The 16,604-nt window shown below is 42.4% G+C and overlaps 1 protein-coding gene across 2 annotated transcripts; it reads right to left on the bottom strand.

Moving 5' to 3' along the window:
• Window positions 1-1,125: 1,125 nt before the first annotated feature.
• On the bottom strand, window positions 1,126-15,026 carry LOC106715604 (3-hydroxy-3-methylglutaryl-coenzyme A reductase). Of its 2 annotated transcripts, none has more exons than XM_014508924.2 (2): window positions 14,855-15,026; window positions 1,126-4,242 (listed from the first exon to the last, which is right to left on the bottom strand). In XM_014508924.2, exon 2 carries the CDS (start codon window positions 4,179-4,181, stop codon window positions 1,641-1,643), a length of 2,541 nt encoding a protein of 846 aa, XP_014364410.2. In that variant the 5' UTR covers window positions 4,182-4,242; window positions 14,855-15,026; the 3' UTR covers window positions 1,126-1,640. The 2 variants fall into 2 exon arrangements, with proteins under 2 accessions (XP_014364410.2, XP_014364412.2); XM_014508926.2 differs by lacking the exon at window positions 14,855-15,026 and adding an exon at window positions 5,382-5,573.
• Window positions 15,027-16,604: the final 1,578 nt, after the last annotated feature.

Here is a 16,604-nt window from a genome sequence, read left to right as displayed (position 1 = left end):
ATCTTGATGAAATTTGGCACAGATGTGGAATTTAATCTGGAAGACATAGACTACTTTTCTTTTTTATTCCGCGCGGATGGAGTCGCGGGCGACAGCTAGTTTAAAATAGTTAGCAAACTTTAAAGCCCTCTAGCGGCCAAATGAAGTAACTAATGAGGTAAGTTGGGTTAAATCGTCGTATTTTCAACCAAGGAATCTGTGGTACTCCTTTGTACACGTTGATTCCTGGACATATGTATAACTCATACACATATTTAAAATGTTTTATCTGACTGTCTGCAAGTGTATGTTTGTTTCGGTAAATCTTCGAAACTGCCTGAGCGATGTGGACTGGAAGGTATCGGATGTAAACGGGATGAACTTAGGCTATTTTTTTTTCCATGCTGACGAAGTTGCGAGCGACCGCTACTCTTAAAAAAAGAAGCCAATTATTTCTTTGAATAAAAACACGTGAGGATGAAATTCAAAGATGTGCTTTGTTTATTATCATGCATTAACACGACGCCATCATTCTATAAGCAAAACATTTGAAAATAAAATACATATTTTAATTAGAAGAATATGGTGCCATCTTACTGCCAAGTCTTTATATAGACACTCACTAAAATGACTAGATTTTACTTCACATCTAAAAAATTTTTGTAGAGACAGTGGCTGCTCACCGAGACTCGCAGTTTATATTTTTTATGGGATGTAATTATACTTTGAAATTTTCCGCTGTATAAGTTACAAATAAAACATTTACGTGATCTCTTTAGTTAATTTAAATTTTTCTTGAATTATATAAAAAAATTAAAGGAGATTAAAAAAAGGAAATTTATGGCGCGAATGTGATTGCCACTCAATGTTGGAGCGACGCCGACATGTATGCGTAAATCTATGAACGTGGAAAAAGCAAGCGAGGTAAGTCAGGATCACGCCAAATAAAGGTCCTCGATCTTTGTTTACCCTTCTGGGTTACGGGCGTGAATTGTGTTGTTGTAGTGGAAGTATATTAAAAAAAAATTTTTTTTCATCAGTCTGTTATAGAACTCAAGAAATTCTTGTTTGAACGTTTATTTTCCTCTCCTCTAAAATTTGACTTTTGCACTACTTACGTAGGGGCACTGAAATGAAACCAACAGGTAGGTAAATATAATTATTTATTTAACATTATCCCTCAGTCCGCGACATAAACAAAGCGTCGGACACACAACAACTACATTCGGAAGACAAATATACAATGTGTCGGGAAGTCCGACGCGACTTCGCCGACGCAAGTCCATGCATTTTACATCTATATAAATAATTAAGTTTAAACTCCCAAATAATATTTATAGGCAGAGCAAGAGCCGAGAACAGATGCCAAGTGCGGGGCTTTGTGGACGAAATCGATCGCATTTCATTTTGGTATAAAAGTCAACAGTGGATAACGTAGAGAGTGTATTTGTTATTTATTAAGGTTTCTATAAACCGAAGCACTCGCAGCACATAAATAAAACTTTACACTGACGTGTCGCTCAGCTCGCCCGAACTCTAAGACACTAAATGTCATCGAATTAAAGAAGCAGAAGTACTCGGTGTTTAGATTGCGCTCATCTACGGTATATTTTTAAAGCTTTAACGAAGAGCCCGCGCATCGTCCCGCTGTCCGGCGTTCGTTACGAGGTGGGCACGCGCAGTACGGCGGCCGCGGCAGCGGGGGCGGAGGCCGGGGCCGGGGCGGCGCCCTGCACGTTGGCGGTGGAGCGGTTGTGGCGCATGTGAGACTTGACCAGGTCGGAGTTGACGAGCGCCGCCATGAGGCTGAGCTCGCCGGCCAGCACGGTGGCGCAGATGAGCGAGGCGAGGCGCGCCGAGTTCTCGGCGGGGCGAAGGCCGGCGCCCTTGACGCCGAGCAACTGCAGACAGGCGCCTTGCGCGGGCAGCACGGTGCCGCCGCCGACGGTGCCCACCTCGAGGCAGGGCATAGTGCACGTAACGTACAGGTCCTCGCCGGATTCGCCGCACGTCTCCATGCTGGTGGAGCAGTTGCTGCTGGTGACGTTCTGCGCGGGGTCCTGGCCGGTGGCGATGAAGAGCGCCGTCACCATGTTGGCGGCGTGCGCGTTGTTGCCGCCGATGGAGCCCGCCAGAGCGGAGCCCGACAGGTTTTTGATCTTGTTGCAGCGCGCGACCGTCTTAGCGTCGGTCTTCAGGATGTTCCGCAGGTTCTCGCCGCTGATGACGGTCTCGCAGACGACCCTCTTGCCTCGCCCTTTCACCCAGTTGATCGAGGCCGCTTTTTTGTCCGAGCAGTAGTTTCCGGAGAGACTTATGACTTCCATGTCGGGGAAAAAGTTTTTCAACACTTTCAGGGCGTTCTCGGCGCCTTTAGATACCATGTTCATGCCCATGGCGTCGCCGGTCGTCGCCCGGAACCTGAGATAGAGGGTGGCGCCGTCCACCCCGACGTGCACCTCCTGAAGGCGCGCGAACCGCGAGGTGGAGTCGAAGGCCTCCTTGATGAGGGCGTAGTTGTCTTTGTCATCGAGCCACTGACGGCACTCGTGCGCGCGCACCACGTTGGGCAGACGCACGGCCGGCGCGCGCGTCATGCCCACGTCCTCGACCACGCTGGTCACTCCGCGGGCGCCTATCGCCTTCGCGCCGCGGTTGGTCGACGCGACGAGAGCTCCCTCCGTCGTCGCCATCGGAATCATGTAGGGCTTGCCGTCGACGACCAACGGGCCGGCGTATCCCACGGGAATACCCACGTAGCCGATTACGTTTTCGCAGCACGCGTTGAGCACTTTGCTGTAATCGTAGTTGAGGTAAGAGAGCTGGCCGATGGCCGCCTCGGCGTGGTAGCGGGTGGCGACCACACGCCGGCGCAGGCGCACGCCGCGCAGTGGGTCTCCGAGCGCGGCCTCCAGCCGATGCAGCGGGATGTGCGACTGCTCCACCAGCATCACCACCTCGTCGTCGCTGAGCGTGGCGCACTCACCTTCCGCTCGGTAGATCTCCAAGCACTCGGCCATCGACCGTTTCTTGGCGTTGAGTTTGGCCGCGGAGGAGCTCGGTGAGAGGACGGGCCATTGGAGTTCATCGCCGGCGACCAACTCCTCGGTCTGTGTGAATGTGTCCGCCTTGACCGTGGGCTCCTCGCCGATCGAGAACATGGGTTTCTCGCTTTGAACCACCTCTTTGACGGTCATATCGTTCATGTCGATAATCCAATTTTTTTGTTCCTCGAAAAATATAAATTTGATGATGAGCGCGCACAGGAGCGTGGCTATGACGATGTAGTCGGCGCTCACCGAGAACCACTTCACGTACGAGTGGAAGAGCGGGTCGTCGCCGGCGCTGGGCGCGGCGTCGTCGCGCAGCGCGCCCTCGAGCAGACCTCCCTCGCGGCTCCAAGGCCAGCGGCTCGTCAAGTGCACGCACAGCAACCCTCCGGCCATTATCATCTTCACTCTCTGCACCACGGGGTTCGGTTTGACCTCGGCCTCGGAGAACAGGCCATCGGCGGCTATCTCTTTTCTTCCCGCCGCGAAGTCCGAAACCAGCGACAGGCAAGCGGGGTAAAACGTCACGAACACCAAGTAGTCGACCAGCAGCGCGAGGCAGGCGAAAGTGCAGAGATGCTCCAGACGCGGCACGCCGGACAGTCCGCCCACGCCGACCAGCAGCACGGCCAGCACCGTGTCCAGCGTAGCGCTCGGCCCCAGCAGTGCCAGCGCCTGCCCCACGCGCTTGCCCTGATCCTCGCCGGCGCACCACCCGGCCTTCGCCATGCGGGCACCGCGCGCCACGTCGGCCACCAGCAGGAAGAGGAAGGGCGCGTCCTTGATGCTCGCCAGTTCGCTCCAGAAGAGGCTCGCGAGCGCGGACGTGAAGATGAAGCTGGCGAAGGTAGAGAACACGCCGGCTATGATGAGCAGATACTTGGATGCGATTTTCTGGAGATTGGAGACTTGGTAGTAAGCGTAGAGAAGGGCTGCGCAGCGCACGAACGTCATCACGACCGCGTCGGCCGCCTGGTACTCGGCCTCGAGGCCGGGGCAGGCGCGCGCCCACCCCGCGCAGCGCTGCACGCGCGTCGCCCCGCCGCGCTCCACGCTGGCCGCGCACGCCAGCAGCGCCAGCGTCGCCACGATCACCTCCCACTGGTGTCGCGCGCAGAACTCCCCGTGCGCCCCCCACACCTTCATCTTCATCGTCACTCGCTGCGCACTGCCCACTGCCCACTGGATGCCGGCTGCCGCAAGCAGCTCACTTCTGTCGACAACAACACACAAACTTTCAAATTACATAGGTATTTTACTAAATTGCGCTCAATACGAGCAGTAGCAGCACGACTTCTCTCTCTCTCTCTCTTGGTATAGGCTACGCTGTACTAAATGAGAAATCGTCGTCGGAAATGTGTTTTGATGTGGAGCAATAAACAAATATGTAAATCGGAACAATTTGTCTGTCGCAGTCGCAGGCGAGCGCTAACCTTTCTCGTTACTATTTACATATCTACTTTGTTTAAAACTTGACAAAAAACTACTTTACTACAAACATCACTAATGATTCCTCAAATTAAAGTGACAGAAAACCAATTCGTTCTGAGTTAACTGAAGTCATTTCCTTCTACAATGTTGTAGCACTAAGGTCAAAAGTACTTTACACTAAAAAAAACACATTTGCAATGTGAGAAAATGTAAATGTGATCGTTGATGGCGCAGTGGTTAAGTACGAACTGTTAATCTATTAATTTTTATTATTATTTATTATTTAAATAATTTGTATTAACATAGTTCCGATTTGATCCACGACCAATGATTTGGTGGGGCGGGGATAGCGTCCGGATTTGTGTTTCAATTATGAAATGTTTATATATTTATCCGACATTTTTACAATAAAGGAAAACAAAGTAATGCAATCTGCATAATATCCTTGAAAAAATTTCAAGGTGTCTGTGAAATAAAGCTATGGGCACTGGGCTAGCTAGCCTAGGGTTGACTTAGGCGCAGTCACCCCTAACTTAGAGTAGGCTCGAGGTCCTCAGTGGCCTCCGATGCCGCACTTGAGCTGACGACGAAGCGGCAACAAGGAATGGTTCAAGGGGATCCGACAGCGGGGCACAAGAGCCACTTGTCCCCGCGTGCCACCGGGAACAGAACGCGCCGGGAAAAGGGCGGCACCCCTTTCAGCAGACAACTTATAGTATTTGCACAAGGTCAAAGCGCGGGGACGTTCAAACCGAACAACTATTGCCCATTAAATAGATCTGAACTGGCAAGTATTGGGGGCTAGTGCTTTTGTTGTGAGACTAATGTCTATCGAGCTACGTTTCGTTACCCACAAAGGACCCAGTGCGGATCGTAAATAAATGAGGAGTTTGGTGGAAGTATTTGAGAGAAGAGACTTACAAGAGTATATGAGACAAGTAGTGTCGCGTGCTGCGGCGGAGGAAGCGCTGGCGTGCGGCTGCGGGCTCTGTGCGCGCGACTGCAATGCCGCTGCGACTCAGTCTGCTCTCGGCCGCGCTACGCCGCCGCATTTATTGGAAAGTGTAATGGCGACCGCACGGACCGATCGGTCGTTTGTATAACGATTCTCGAAAGATAACTTAATGTGCGAGCCGTTTATTAATTATTTTCTCTTGTTCGATGACGTCGGCGAGTCACGCGGTGTCGCGGTGCCGCGTTCTCTGACAGACGACGACTATACGCCGCCAACCATTGCGAGGTTCGAAGCCTAGCAATAGAGGGATCGCCTCGATGTGACATCGGCAGCAGGAGGTCCCGCACTGCCCCCATCGAACTTTCTTTGCTAATCAATATTCAACTGTTGTATATACGACGATGTTAATGCTAAACTCTTTTTCCTTATTTGTTACAAATCTGATGTAATTTACATCTTTTGCCGGTTTTTCAAAATGATCGAAAATAAACTATCATCTAAAACTTTTTTATATTTAATAGTGCTTTTACATGTTAATGTCGCAGCAGCAGCAGCAGCGGGAGTCGAGCAACGGGCTGCAGCGCGCCCTCCGCCATGAGGACCGACGCGGGGAGGAGGGGTTTGTTTGCTTGTGCCTCCCACATTAATTGTGATTATGGTGGCGTAATTATGTTTTATAATAACAATTAACAATAGAGTTATATAACACAGAGTGCTAATTACACATTGTCTTGTGTAACTCGAGTGCTTTTTATACAACTTGTACATATTTAAATATTAATAATATCGATGTGGATTGAGATAATATAAAAAACATCGCCAGTACGAGGCGGACACACGCAATTTCCTCTCCGACACGTGACACGACACCACGCAGGAGATCGTCGACGCGTCTCACATCTCTTCTTTATTAAATAACAAAATAAAACAGTGTTTCGTTCGGCGTCAGTGTGTCTGATATATCAACAGCAACAAAAGCCGACTGAAAGGACTCTTATCACTCGAGGGAAGAATACGAATCCATAAAACCTATACATATACGCGAAAAAACATTTACACTCCTGAGTCAATCGGGGAAAAATGAGAAGTGTGTTTAATATCAACAAGCGGTCAAAAGGTTAAACACGTGTTTTTTTTATTATCGCGGATTGTGTTCGCTGTATATGAAAAGTAAGTTTTTATCAAGCGCAATTTGTAGAGCGCTCAGCACGCCGGCGGCGCGTGCGCGGCTCATTGGAAGTCCACCAGCGGCAGAGCCTTGCCCCCCCCCCCCCTCCCAATCCAGACACACTTAATTTGATGTGTAATTAACATCAGTATCAATGCTGGCGCTCTTCTACACTTTTATCATTGAACAGACGACCGAGTAATTAAACACGAATTAAGTACATCGTAGGGTTTTCTGTCATCACGAATCCAGCTTAATAAGATACACAAATCGACAAGTAAAAGCCACTCCAAAAATTCGACATTTTTTTTAACATCTGCCGGAACTGCCGGCCCGAGTCTTGGCCACTCGAATAGCTACCCGAGACGTTCTACCAGAAAAATATGTCTTCCAGTGATTTTGTAAGCCCTGGACACTTACGGTACTAATTTGACCGTCAACTAGCTCCTGGAACCAAGTAGTAACCGAAGCAAGGAAGAGAGCACTTATTGTTTGCGTCATGTAACAGGTCAATATGACGGGTTTTCCTTGACGCAGACATGTTTTGGCCATATTAATAAGTGCGACGCTCAGAGTTCGGCGAGAGCGGCGCTTCCTGTTCGGAAAGGTTGCGCGAAAGCCAGCCTTAGGACGCGGACGTTGACGGATATGAGATAACCTTATATTTAGCCGAGTTCAAGTGATATAAAACAGGTTTTGTAGCTGTATGTACTGTATGGTAATGCTCATAGACCAGTGAGGCTGCGCCGTCATGTCTTCCCTTTATGTGTCAGTATTTATATACTACTATTTTACTAACAGATGATATTTAAATGTTTTTAAATAGTGTTATTATGACAGAAAATCTCGGACCCATTCATTCATCACAGTCTGGTGAATTATCCGTGTGGATGACGAACGCGCGGCCTGCAGGATCGCCATGACATTGGCGTCCGTCCTAGTGACGCTGACGCTTTGAGCATTTAAATTGTCTTCTGTAATAATATTCTACACGGAAATAAAAGCCAATGGTCATTATTGTCAATGCAAAAAATATAGTGAATAATTATTTCTTGTCTTCTTTTTTTCTAATAAAAATTAACTTAAGATGGAAGATGTCACGAACTAATTTAATGCTGTTTCGTGGCGATTGTTTTTTTAACGGCAGATACTTTGTTGTCTCTAAACAACGCTTTTTAACCGAATTCAAAAAAAAAGTATTATTTAACCATACGTTAATGACTATCTCTTTGCGATCTCTTGTGTCGGAGGCCAAGACCCACTTTGGGTCGCTGCACCAGCGGAGTAAGTAGTCAACCATACGTTATATGGTGTTAGGTGTAAACTTGCTCCTGGTGAAACGACTTTGATGATTCTTTTCATCAAATGCATCTGATGTACACTTGGCCCCATTGGTTATTTTGAGTTATCCTTTACACTTTGAGGGCTTTCGGTCGTTACTGTACCCCGGCGGCGGCGGTGGCGGTGGCGGTGGTGGCGGCGTGCAGCCGAGCACGATGAGGGAAATACTGTGACTGATAACTAACATCTAATCTACTCGTATCTATTATTTTGCAAATTTGAGTAAATGATAAATTGTACAGTTTACATGTTTAACTTCTACATAGTTATGCATATGTCGTAAACACATTCGTATAACTTAAATTAATAAATACTTGTAAAGTTTAATTCTTATTATTTCCATGTTTTTTTTTTTGAGTTAGAATGAATAATGTATTAATGAGCTATCAAATCTCATCTTACTAATATTATAAATGCGAAAGTTTAGATGGATGTTTGATGGTGTCTCTGGAACGACTCAACGGATCTTGATGAAATTTGGCACAGATGTAGAAAATATTATGGTCTTCCAGAACAGAAACGTAATAAATAGCCCAAACACATAAGCTATTTATTACGTTTTTTTTAATACCCACCGCCGCCAACGCTGCGGCTAGAGCGGTGTGGTGGCGGCGGTGCAGGGAAATGTTAAACTTAACCATACTGCGGAAAACGTATGGCACCAATTTGCTGGAGTGGCAACACAATTTCATTATAAAATATACGTTGCCCTTGTATTGACATTGGTGTCGTGTTATTAAAGTGTATTTTTGCAGTTCTTTTTAAATTCGAAATAATTTTATGTATAAACGCAAAAAACTGCTTTGCGTCGGAGTTAAACATTTCAAACGGATGAAACTTATAAAAGTGGAAGTAGTGGAAGTAGAGTCAGCAGCAGTTGTCATCATGACTGCACTCTCACCTGAAACAATACTCCCGCAATACGGAACACAGGCGTGGAGAGGAAGACCTGAATTTTGGTCCTCTTTCTCTTCTTATCATTTTCATTAGAAAACGAAGGGGAGGGGGAAGTGGTTTTGGCAAACGTGGATCTACAATTCTTGATCGTATGGCCATTGGTCATTTCGCTATTTTAACGAATTCTGCGTAAAATGCGTTCATCTACTTGCAGACGATTCTGCTTATCTGTTTGTCAGTCAGTCGTAGTTATACATACTAATTGCCTGAATCAGTGGGACATCGCAGTACCTAGTCGCTCTCGTTTTAAACATTACACGATGCAATGACGTACAATATTATTTATGAATTCGGACGACGATTTTCCTGTTAATTTGTTAGTCAAGATAGTACGCAGGGGGAGGCGGGGTAGCGCGGCAAACATAACCACGCAGTGAACGTGTAGCGATCTCTTAGAGGTCACCTCTGCCTCCGCCTCTACATTCGCATACGTAGCACGTTCACCAATGAACTGAATCTACATTTGTAATCGCTTCATATTGTCGGTGGTAGATGGCATTGTGCATTGATGCATTGCGACGCAGACCAGCGTGGCAGTTGTCTATGGTACAACATTGTGACATAATGAGGTGGCGCATACGACTGTGTCGGTCCTTATCATAATCATCTGGCTTGGCATGGCTTTAAATATACGGGGTCTTACCACAAAAAACTTAAACAGTGTTTCAATTACATTTTAGTCTAAATACAACATTAGACATTACTGGAATTCTAGCGCCGGTCGAGAATTTTCCATAAATCATGATATTGTATAAGATTTTGCGTAGACTTCCGAAATGCGGTTTCTTATTTATTAACGAGCAGACTAGTGGTTGACCGCGATCTCATCTGATTATAAAACAAACAAATAAACTGTGAATATTGCAATGAGTAACGTCGCGGGCACGTGGCGATCGTGGTACGAACGCGGTACGGTAGGTAGGGCTCTGCTGACGCAACACGTATTGTTATATAACTATGGAGCAGGCAGCAGCGTTCATGCAAAGTAATGAGATCCTCATCGCACTGTTTAAAAAGCGTTTCAAAAATATCGTTATTGATATGTTAAGGCTTCCTCGCCGGATGGTGCGGATGCGGGGCGCGGCGGTGGCGGGTGATAAGATCGCCGTGTTCATGGCTCGCTCTTAGCCAGATACGGACTCATTCACACGGACGCATTTTAACGTCCGCTAAAAACTCAATGTCGGCATTGGTGCTTTTATAAAGTTCATCGAGAACTTTTTAAAAGCACCAACTTTGAGTTTTAAGGCATGTTCGTTTTTAAGGCAATACTAATTTCTACATGCATACATAAATGAATTATTTTTTTTTTTAATTTATAGTTTTGCCTCAAAATATTTTTTTAACTATAGACAGTTAAATCTGATAACATAATAAGGCAGCATTTTTTTTAGCAAATTGAGTTTAAATCTTGCCGCCGCGTGGTAGTGCAACACACAATTGTTCAATTTGTTTGTTCAATGGGTCTCAGTTTACTGCTGTGGAAATGGCTTTTATGACCTTACTCACTTGAAGAAATGTACTTGTGAAAATAACTCTTTTGCAAAAGTAACGCCTAATAATTTAGTAAATATTATTTTATGGCAAACTCGTTTAAGCCTCATCATAATTTTACAAGAGTCTTGTAAATTAAATTTTATTATTAAAAAAAAACACATTGTACAGGCGGTTGCGTTTGGATACTCGACTTTTTGTACACATGTACAGTTCATTGAATCAAACACCACAGTTGTCAAGTGTGGATAATTTATTATGAAAATGAAACACGAGGTAAGTAGAATTAAATCGACATATCGGCCAATGAATCTGTGCTCATCCGGACACCAGTATCATCGAAATTAAATGATGTGGAATCAATTAAGAAACATTTGTGAGATCACGGTATGCAGCCTGCAATAATATATCCGCCTTTAGTGTCGTAACTCGTTCCGTTATTATCGGGTTATTATTCAAAACAAAAAACTTTTATATCCAACATTTAAAAAAAGTAAATTAATTAAGAAAGAATTATAAAATGATCATTGTCAATAAAAACATAAATAAGAACATTTACAACGGATAATTATTTACTAACCACAAATTATAACACGATTACTAAATGAGCGACATTAACGCAAAGATAACTTTATATCTATAATAGGCTTTATGTTCAAAAGCAATTAATGCTAAATAACAAATAACTTGATGTTTTTCTTTCACTAATTATGTTATCAAATCTCAACTTGAAAATAAATTAAAAGACATGGAGCGACAACACCAAAGTTGATTTCAGCCAGAACGACATCCGCATCAACATCATGTAGAATTCCTTGGCCCAATTTACCTATAGTACAGTAACTTTATAGTTGGTATGAGATTTACTATAAAAGGAAAACTGTTAGGAACGTATGTGTGATTGGAGATAATGACATTGCACACGATCCTCGCATGCGTGTCGCCGCTGACATGCTTTGTTAAAACTGACAAAGAAAATATTAATTGCTCCTACAGAAATAAAATAGCAAACATATTTGATTAAAATTACAATTCTTTAAAAAATTTCTCCAGGTGTAAAAAGAACAGTGTTACCAACATTGAAATAAAATAATGAAATATACAAACTACTCTACTTTTTTGTTTTATATTCTTTGTGTGGCAATAAATGTTTTTCTTTCTTTCTTTACTCGTAAAATTCGCAATCTGCGGAAGATCGTGAAATCGTTTATTAACATTGCTTATACGCGGCCTACAGACTCTTGATTTGCAATATGAAATGCAAAATATAAATGTACATTTACACAATATAGACAAAGTAAGTGAGAGTCTGCACTTATGGAGGCAGGCGGGACACCGCTCGCAGCACGCGCATACGCACAGAGCGTCGCAAGACAACCTTCATTCCTCTCCTTAGCTGTATTATTAAACATGTCTTATTCTCTTTGCTTGAAGACAACATAAATTTACATATACTCAAATAATTATCAAGTCCGTGTTTGTATAACTCATAAATGTCAAACAATACACGTTGTATTTCGGCGTCGGGGCCGCGGCCTGCCGTCCTCACTCTACATGACAAGACTTTAGCAGAACAAATTCAATACGTACAATTATAATAACACCGACACCGATAGAGATCCTTGACGTCAGCGGCAGCATAGCCACGTGCACGCAATACAATGACGTAGTACAGAGTAGCGCACTCGCACCGTACGCGCACCTTATCATTGCGTAAAATCGATATGAGCTCGTGAACAACTGCTCTCGCCTCTTGCTCCCCGCACTATTTATAACTTGCATTTCAAATGTAAACAGTGTAAATTATGTAAAAAAATTCTTAGACAAATTCTCGCAATGCATACTGCTGGGTATACAGTACTAAACCTAAGTATTTTGTCGTAGGTGTTGTGGTGAGTACCGGAGACAAAGACATGAGTGACCGCGAGATCGGATATGAGTAGGCATTCATTATAGCACAATCATTTCGATTTGTCCACCGTCGCTAGATATTTAGCTAGAAATACTAATTTTGGGTCCATAACAAGACCATAACGCAGAGAGCGGATCCAAGCCAAGGCTGCGCCGGCGCCGGATCTGGGTTCGGCGATGTGTAGGTACATGCGTACAGAAAACGATATGATTCGATGTGACATAGATTTGACCGTGACAAGATCAATTACAATTTATTACGCATATTATATATCGCCGGTCCATATATATGCCTAATACTAAAACGGCCGAAAGATGTGGCAGGTGACGTATAAGGTGGACGGCGCGCCTCAGCAAGCCGTAAGCCATTGCGTCAACCGACTGCACACACGATTGTTTGCACATATATGTATTAACTAGCTGTCGCCCGCGAATCCGTCCGCGCGGAATTAAAAAAAAAGTAGTCTATGTGTTCTTCCTGACTATGTTCTACATCTGTGCCAAATTTCATTAAACAAAATTTATGCAGCAATTCCGGAGATACCTTCTAACAAACATCCATCCATCTTATATTTCGCATTTATAATATTAGTAAGAGGTAATATTAAGAAGGATACGAAATTTATGAAAAAATTAAAATATTTCGTACAAGTGAAGTATTTGCGAAGCTGATTACTAACCGCGAGGCCGACTGTCTGTAAAGATTTTGACGGGACTTGGGCGGGAAGGTAGATGATGCACGCGGCCATATGATATGCTGCTTATTTTTAAATTCTGCACTGACGAAGTCGCGGCCAAAGATGTAATAAATGCCGTATAGAAGCGCGATCTAATCTATACTGGCCGTACTGAATGCTGAAGCACCCCCCACAGCATTCAAAGTACTTTGTGTGTACTTACTAAAAAATTACCAACCACCATTTAAAGCAAGTGTACCTGTTTTATTTTTTAAGATATTCTACAGATGTCACCATTTAAGTAATAGACAAAATATTTCTTCGTTGGATTTGGTCAAGTTGATTCTAAAACCGGGTTCACACTTGCATAAATCATATTGACATCATCTTAAAACAAGTGCAATAGCATGAAACCTCAATCTCTCTGTACCATTGTAAGACACCTTCTCTATTAGTTAGTCTTATATATTCTCAACTAGCTGTCGTCCGTGACTCTGTCCGTGCAGAATTAAAAAAAAGACATAATAAGTAGGCTATGAATTCATCTAGAATATGTTTTATATCTGTACCAAATTTCAGCAGGATCTGTTCTGCGGTTCCGGAGATACCTTCAAACAAACATCCATCCATCCATGCATCTAAACATTCTCATTTATAATATTAGTTAGATGTAAAGATTCATTTTTATTTTATTATATGTATAGATATAGGTTTGTACTCTACATTAAACATAACCTTAGTTTTGTTAGGCTATCAGAATTTAGTATAACAATATCTGAATGAGTCCACTTTAAATGTGGTCACGGTTCCATTAATGATTAGGATTATTAAAAATTATCTAACCATCAACTATAAAATAATCAAAATTTTTTTTAGGCACCTGACCCATGTTTGATAACTTATGACATTATATATTGGCTAAACTAAATAGATATATGTACAATTATTATTTTTACATTAAGACACATATTTTAACATTAAAACATTATATGTGTTTTGTGTAATATTTTAGAAAGTGCTGAAATGTAACATTTACAATTTATCCCTATCGCACAAACAAACGCACACACATACACACGCGCCCAAACATGAATTAATGAATGGCTGAACTCTCAACTGCCCCTGTACTAAATTACCCTCACCTTGTTCGAGTAATATACTAGTATATAAATTACGGGGAGGCTGAAAACCAGCGCGGCCTTCAGTGACAAGCTGGAGGCAGCATCAGCAGAGCCTCTTCCCATTAGCCAAGAACTATTTTTTTTTTCTCTTTAATCAATATCTTTATAAGTGTAATTTGTTTTGTTTTTGGTTAATAAACTGGATTTTATTTTTTTATTTTATTTTTATTTCTATGACAACATTATAAACATGGAATATATAAATATATAAATAACAATATTGTAAATATAGAAAGTTGCTTTATTTATTAGTTAACTGTTTAAAAAATTAATAGGCAAATAGGTTATGGTAGTATGATATATTAATTATAATTCACGTATGTTTGTATGAAAGATGATATTAAAGTGGATGGCGTAAATACAAAAGTGTGCCAAAAATGAAGGTCACACCTCAAGAGAGAGTGGGTCGACTACTGCCCGCTGGCCGTCCGGGGCCGCCGTAACCGTGTGAAAGCGATCTAACTCGTAACGTGAACATACCAATACCACCGGGAAATTAATTAAGAAGCGAACATTGGCGTGTATTCAATCACGCGTCTAATAATATGCAACTCAACGAATATTACTGTAGAAATCAGTAAAACATTGATCTCAGTCGCCAAATCTTTTGTTTTGTTTAAGGACGATGTTTTTTATTTATAAATAATTTTTTTAATGTAAACAAAAGCAGATACATTAATGATTTCAATTACGTAAAAAAATAAACTTACCAGTAGACAAATATATGCTGATTTAAAAAAAATCTCAGGATCAGTGTTATGTTCGCGTGCAAACGTATTCTCAAAAATAAGATATTGTGAAATAAAATTGTTTTGACACACTATAACATAACTTGTTCATGTTAGAAAGACCCAATTTTTTTTAACCAACTGACACAGGCTGACAGCGAGGACGAATGATGACAGACAAGACAACCATAATGAACCCACCACAGAGTCATAGAGCCACAGACTGTTCAATGGAATTGGAACGTTGATAATTCTATAAAAAGTGTATTTCTTTAATGTGACACTCATTTACACAATTATATGGAAGTGTGGGAGTCTTCCTTTTCATATCATGGGGGTATTAAATTTTCTACATTTCATTAAGTAACGGAATAAGTAAAGAGCTGCAGCGCCGTCGTCTTACCTAAAAAATTCTACCCCTTTACGCGATTCTTTGAACATAACGAACATACGAGTAAACAACGATAAGTTTACAAATAACTTGCTTGTGTGCTTGACTTCTTGATGCCTTCATAAAAAGTCTTTCTAAAGACCAAAGTGCCAGAATAATGTTCAAATTTTCACCCTCCCCCCGCAGGCAGTAGCAAAATTTAGTTAGTACATCGACGGCTCTAAATCGGGTCCGTTTCTTTACATTAGAAATGGGCGTCCGAAGCGTCCCGAATCCGTTTTATTTATTAGTGATCAGGCTAAAACGAAAGGTCTTCAAGGCTGTCCTAAAATATTAAAGTAAATGTAAAATACACAATATAAAATGCAAATATAAAAAAAGAACAAATGGAATTTAAAATGCCAAAATTTTAAAACGAATACTTTATTATTTCAAAGCATTATATACAAGTAAATATAAAGCTGCAGAAACTGTATGTGCGTAGATATCAATATTATGCGAAGCGCTGCCGCTTTCCACGCTGGTACCGAAGATTTCACTCTTCTTAAAGCAGTACCTCCTTAGGGCCATACGTCTACTTCCACTTGGCAGAATTTTATTGTCTGACAGAGTGTTGTAGATCGCTAACAGATATGGATAAACAACAGGTTTCCCGAAGAAGAACCAAAGACATGCAAATAAAAGAGACATTAGGACAACTTGACAGAAAATGTAAAAATAATAAGGAAACAAGACGGGATCTGGGGCGCCGTAGGCGGATATCTTGCACATAACCCACTGCATGATGAGCCAGCATAACATGCAAGCGTTGGTACCTGCGCATATTCGAACGCAAAACTCCCACGCCTTGCCGCAAACAATGTACGGGTAGCACAGAATTTCTATCCAGTTAAAGCCAACTGAATCATCCTCTTGCACAAACATTTGTGCCTGAGCAAGTTTCGTACAATCTGGTTGGTCATCTCTTTTTCTTCTGTCGCCCATTTTTATTAAAATTTAATTATTGTTTTTGTAAATACAGCAATTAATTAAGTTAGGAAATAATTTATAAATAAAAATTGTTCAGAGTCAATATGTAAGATTATTGCTGTTGTCGGCAAAAACAAAAGTAAAACAAAAGTATTCTTGTCATGTCTTGTATGTGGACATCTGACATTTATGTTTCAAAGTATTTTTTTTTCTGACAGAACTTTATCTGGAAGCAGTGACCTGAAATAATTCATCAGTGACTGAAAAGTATATAACTGCAATAAAAGCGCAAGTCTCACCGAGCTAATGCGGTTACATATCTAGTTAGATTCTACAGGTAAGTATCTGGAAAAGACCAACAGAAGACCACAG

This window comes from Papilio machaon, chromosome 19, assembly GCF_912999745.1.
Source record: "Papilio machaon chromosome 19, ilPapMach1.1, whole genome shotgun sequence".
NCBI lineage: Eukaryota > Metazoa > Arthropoda > Insecta > Lepidoptera > Papilionidae > Papilio > Papilio machaon.
Note: the sequence above shows the minus strand (reverse complement) of the source record. Positions and strands in the feature narration are given on the sequence as shown.

What these genes read in the sequence shown, in the direction of transcription:
- LOC106715604 (XM_014508926.2), bottom strand. Translation starts at nt 5,512, where the DNA reads ATGCGGCGGCGTAGCGCGGCCGAGAGCAGACTGAGTCGCAGCGGCATT. An exon ending in TACTTGTCTCATATACTCTT is followed by an intron (nt 4,243 to 5,381) that starts GTAAGTCTCTTC and finishes TGTTGTCGACAG; the next exon opens with AAGTGAGCTGCTTGCGGCAG.